Source organism: Lipotes vexillifer, unplaced genomic scaffold (assembly GCF_000442215.2).
Source record: "Lipotes vexillifer unplaced genomic scaffold, Lipotes_vexillifer_v1.1 scaffold412, whole genome shotgun sequence".
Taxonomy (NCBI): domain Eukaryota; kingdom Metazoa; phylum Chordata; class Mammalia; order Artiodactyla; family Lipotidae; genus Lipotes; species Lipotes vexillifer.
Window position 1 is genome coordinate 487,604 of NW_006798464.1, and position 5,616 is coordinate 493,219.

At 37.0% G+C, this 5,616-nt stretch overlaps 1 protein-coding gene across 2 annotated transcripts in view; it reads left to right on the plus strand.

Moving 5' to 3' along the window:
- The first annotated feature begins 1,140 nt into the window (after nucleotides 1–1,140).
- FANCI (FA complementation group I) overlaps nucleotides 1,141–5,616 on the plus strand; it is a 77,482-nt gene continuing 73,006 nt past the window's right edge. For both annotated transcript variants that reach the window (XM_007470517.1, XM_007470518.1), the window contains exon 1: nucleotides 1,141–1,224. In XM_007470517.1, coding sequence (XP_007470579.1) covers nucleotides 1,141–1,224 — 84 coding nt within the window. The remainder of the gene's footprint in view (nucleotides 1,225–5,616) is intronic.

Genomic DNA, 5,616 nt, shown 5'->3' on the forward strand with positions numbered 1-5,616 from the left:
AGCCTCTGTTCCTCCTTACTCCGTCCCTACTTTAATCTGCACATTGATGCCAGATTCAGTTTCCTCAAACACTGTTTCAATCTTTTTTTTTTTTTTTTTTTTTTGCGGTATGTGGGCCTCTCACTGTTGTGGCCTCTCCCATTGTGGAGCACAGGCTCCGGACGAGCAGGCTCAACGGCCATGGCTCACGGGCCCAGCCGCTCCACGGCATGTGGGATCTTCCCAGACCGGGGCACGAACCCGTATCCCCTGCATCGGCAGGCGGACTCTCAACCACTGCGCCACCAGGGAAGCCCCACTGTTTCAATCTTGTCAGATTATCTTTCACTCCAGAAATTTTTGTTGCCATCTATTATTTACAGAATAAAATCTGAATTCCTTAACCTGGCTTTTAAGAGTTTGCGCAGTTTAGTCCCACCCTTTCTAGCTTTCCTACTCACTACTCCCCTACTTGAACCCTCTACTACTCATTTTCCCCCCCAAAATTTTTCAGATTCTCTTATGAATGCCTTTGTTCATGATACTCTTCCCAATAATGTACACCATGTGGTTATCTTGACTGTCTAAATTTAATCTTTAAGTTCCAGTTTAAGCTTTCCTCTGCTGGGAAGGCTTCTTGATGTTTGAGCACACATTTATTTCTTAGCCTTGTTAACTTCTCATTTGTTTTTACACCATTTAATTGGTATAAATGCATTTACAGTGCTGTTGATTTATTCATTTATCAAGTGTTACTTTATTATATGTTATAATATTCTTGTGTATGTGTCAATAATAATTTATTATATATTTGCTATGCTGTTAAATGATAGCTTTGTTCTGGGCAGCATACTGGGTAGATGCTTAAAAAAATGATAAAAATGTGACTTGGAATTAGGAAACCACTTGATTAGAGTACAGCTTTCTAATAAGGAAATTGCAGGGAATTCTCAAGATTATTTTGGTTTGGATAAGAATCACCTACTCATACTAGTTGGTAATCCTTAGCCTGTTGAGTACCCACTGTGTACGTAGTCTGTAATATGTATGAAATACTCAGTTAACAGGTAGAGAAGGGAAAAAAAAATCAAACTTGTTTACTTCTGGAAGTTTCATCCAGCTCTGACATTTTCCCTTTCCAGTTCCTTGATGTGTGCAACAATGGACCAGAAAATTTTATCTCTAGCAGCAGAAAAAACAGCAGACAGACTGCAAAAATTTCTTCAAACCCTGAAAGATGATGATGTGAGTATTAGGAAGGATGTTCTGCCAAAAGCAAATGTCAAGCATGATAACAAATTCAAGGGACATGTTAGAAAAATTAATTCTGCCGCTTCATCTATCCCCCACTCTCCTTAGGAGACAAGGATTTATTTGATAACAACTCATAGATACAAAGAAATGGGAGAGAGGAAGAGATATGGACAACTTAAGGGCATTTGTGTACATTTATACAACTGTATTTGTTTGTTTGTTTGTTTATTGATTGATTGCTGCAACGTGCAGCATGTGGGATCTTAGTTCCCTTACCAGGGATCGAACGGATGTCCCCTGAAGTGGAAGCATGAAGTCTTAACTGCTGGACCACCAGGGAAATCCCTACAACTGTATAATATTTAAATGACATTTATGCAACCGTATAAAGCAAATTAGTACACTTTTTAGTTCTTAGAACAATCTTATTTGAAAGCAGTATCCAGACTGTGGTTATTGATGTGAGACATTAGATTTGCCTGTTGATGCTTCATTTATGTTTTTCCCTAAAGAAAATAAGTTCATAAGTAGTAAGATATTTTGAAATTATTAGTAAAAGCGAAAACCAACCAATTTACATTGTGTCTTCACTATAAGTATATGATTATAAAATGGGACAATAATTACCTTCTGTGTTAGGCTTTCTAATCTTTCTCTCCTGATATACTTCTCCTTATTCCATTATAAATGATCTCAGCTTATTCAGATCCCTACATGGAAAATAATCCCTCCTTAGAATTAACCTTAAACATTAGTATATATGTATAGACAAATTAAGACTTTGAGTATTATTATTTTTTTTTAATTTCTTTGATGTTATATCTATTTATTTTTGGCTGCATTGGGTCTTCGTTGCTGTGCGTGGGCTTTCTCTAGCTGCGGTGAGCAGGGGCTACTCTTTTTTGTTTTGTTTTTTTGCGGTACGCGGGCCTCCCACTGTTGTGGCCTCTTCCATTGCGGAGCACAGGCTCCGGACGCACAGGCCCAGCGGCCATGACTTACGGGCCTAGCTGCTCCGTGGCACGTGGGATCTTCCCGGACCGGAGCTCAAACCTGTGTCCCCTGCGTCGGCAGGCGGACTCTCAACCACTGTGCCACCAGGGAAGCCCCGAGTGTTACATTTTTAAGGAACTTTTTATGTGCTAGTTTTTGTCGTCATTGAAGCTAGGTGCATCTTAATCTTTGTTATCTTATGCTAACTGGGAATTGATACAAGGATGTGCTCTGATTTTTTTTTCTTTGAAATTATCCAGTAATTGCTTTTTGTGGCACTTTTTAAGGCATCCTTTGCATGAGTTGAGAGTTGAATCATCCTATAGACAACTTAAAATTTGGTTGAAACCTGCTTTCTATTTATCTATTTACTTAGAATTTTTATCTTACCTGCTTCCAAAAGGAATTTGAGGAGGCTTTAACATTACACTATAAAATAAGTAAAAAATAAGAACTAGAACAAAACCCATGATAGATGCTATGAATTACTTCTCTGATTCATGCTTATCACAAAAAGAATTCCTATCTTGGTTTTTGAAATGAGATACTGTATGCACCTAACATCTAATAGACCCTCAATAGGCATCCAGTAGACGCTGAATAAATATTAGAAAAGGTCCTTCAGCTCTTCCTATTTTGTTTCTTCGCCAACATGAACACAGTCCTCTGAACATTTCTGTTTTGTTAATATTACCTTTAAAAGTTTTGTACCTCAAATTGAACACAGGGCTCCACATGTGTTCTACCACTAGAGTAGAGGGGCACTAATATTTCCCTAATTCTTCCATTAATGCAGAGTCAACTTTTTGGCAGCAGTATGATATTATTGTCTCATTGCTCTTACAAGCAACTAAAAACCCCAAGTCATTTTTGCATATAGGCTAAATTTCCTTCATCTCCGAACTTCAATAGTTAGTTCTTAGAACCCACATTAAAATTTTGTTAAATCTGTTACTTATCTTTTTAGATTAATTTGATTTCACTCCATCAAGATCTTCTTGTATCCTGATTCTGTTGACCATTGTATTAATCATCATTTTATATCCTCTATAAATTTGATAAGCATTCCAGCAATATATGCATTCAGTCCATTTGATAAAAATGTCCATAGAAGATGTGCTTAAGAGTAAAAAATTATAAAACACATAAGCAAGTCCATGACAAGGAAGACTGACATATCTAGCAGTGGGAAAATTTACATTCAAAGATTTAGAGAGAATAGAGGAATCTAAAAGGGACTGCTAGAATAAAAGTAGAAGTTAATAAAGTGGAGAACAGTAGATCAAATTAATACATAAAAATCCTGGTTCTTTGAAAAATAGACAGAACTATTAACTAATCAAGAAAACAATGGAGTAAGCACAGATATACTAAATAAGAAATGACAAGGGGGAAATAACTTCATATAGCGAAAAATCTCAGAAAATACTAAGAGACTACTCTGTATATATCTAGTACAAATAAATTTGAAAATGTAGATGCAATGGATAATTTCTTAGGAACATACAGTTTAATTAAATTGACCCAATTTGAGATGGAAAGCTTAACCAGATCAATTTCTATAAAAGAATAAAAGAGTTATCAAGCAATTACTTGACACAAAAATACCAGGCCCAGAAGTTTCATAGGAAACGTCTACCAAATCTTTAGAGATCAGAGGTAAGAGATAGTCCCGATGCCACATAAATTGTTTTAGAGCATATATAATACATAAGGAAAAATGTGCATATATAAGGAAAACTTCCAAATGCTTTTTATAAAGTATAACATTGATACCCCAAACCTGATAAAGACAGCTTGAAGGGGCTTCCGTTGGTCAAATTTGAACATTGAAATAATCAAGTTCAGTTATGAATTATAAACCACTGAAAAATATAGAAATTTGTGAGTCCATATTGATAATAAATGATGAGGAGGGCTCTTGCTTACCACAGAGTTAGAAAATCATCATTTGGCAACCATCATGATAAAGATTGGATCAGGCAGGAAGCATCAGTGGATGCTAAATCCAGGAAGAATTTTTTAACTCTTCATTTTGAATTGATTTTAGACTTACAGAAAAGTTGTAAAAATAATAGAGTTTCCATCTATCCCTCTCTGTTGGTGTCTCTTTTTTCTTTACATTTTCTCCCTGGATGATCTTACATGTTCTCACTGAGCTCCACTTTGGCATATTCAGTTATCGATTTGACATCTCCACTTGGATATCTTAAGAGTAACAGTTCTGAGCGCCACATCAGATCTGCTGAATCAAAAACTGCAGGTGGAGTTCTCTGTTTTAACAAGCCCCTGGATGATTTAGATGCTTGCTTAATCCGAAATTTTCACCATGTCTGTAAATGGTGCCACCATCTACCCAGTTAGTTGCTTAAGCAAGAAATTTGAGTCCTCCTTGATTTCTTCTTTTCCTTCATCACCACACCCATTTCACGTCTAAAGCATGAGGAAGTCTGTCTTAGTCCATTCAGGCTGCTATAACAAAATACTGTAGACTGGGTGACTTAATAACAGCAAATATTTATTTCTCATAGTTCTGGAGACTGGAAATCCTAGGTGATGGTGCCAGTGTGGTCAAGTGAGGGCCCTCTTCTGGGTTGCAGACTTCACATTATACCCTCAAATGGTAGAAGCAGCCTGGGGGCTTTGTGGGATCTCTTATAAGAGCACTAATCCCATTCATGGGAGTTCCACCCTCATACCTAATCACCTCCCAAAGGCCCCACCTCCAAATACCGTAACATTGGGTATTAGGATTCTTAACACGTGAATTTTGGGGAGACATAAACATTCAGACCATAGCGAAGTCCTACTGATCAAGCTCTCAAATATATCTTCAGTCTATGGATCTTCCCCAAATTTTGATGGGGTTACATCCCAATAAACCCATTTTAGGTTGAAAATATTCTAAGTCGGAAATGCATTTAATACACCTGACCTACCAAACATCCTAGCTTAGCCTAGTTACCTTAAACATGCCAAGAATGCTTACATTAGCCTACAGTTGGGCAAAATCATCTAACACAAAGCCCATTTTACAATAAAGTGTTGAATATCGTATGTAATTTATTGAATACTGTACTGAAAGTGAAAAACAGAATGGTTGCGTGGGTACAGAATGGTGTATCGGTTGTTTATCCTTGTGATCCTGCAACTGATTGCTAGCCCAGGAAAAGATAAAAATTCGAAATACAGTATCTACTGAATGCCTATCACTTTTGCCCCATTGTAAAGTTGAAAAATTGTAAGTTGAACTGTTACAAGCTCGGGGCCATCTGTACTTTTCTTCATCTTACAAAGTACTACAAACTGAGTACCTTAAACAATAGACAGTTATTTTTAAAGTTCTAGGAACTAGAAGTCCAGGATCACGGTGTTGGCATTGTTGGTTCC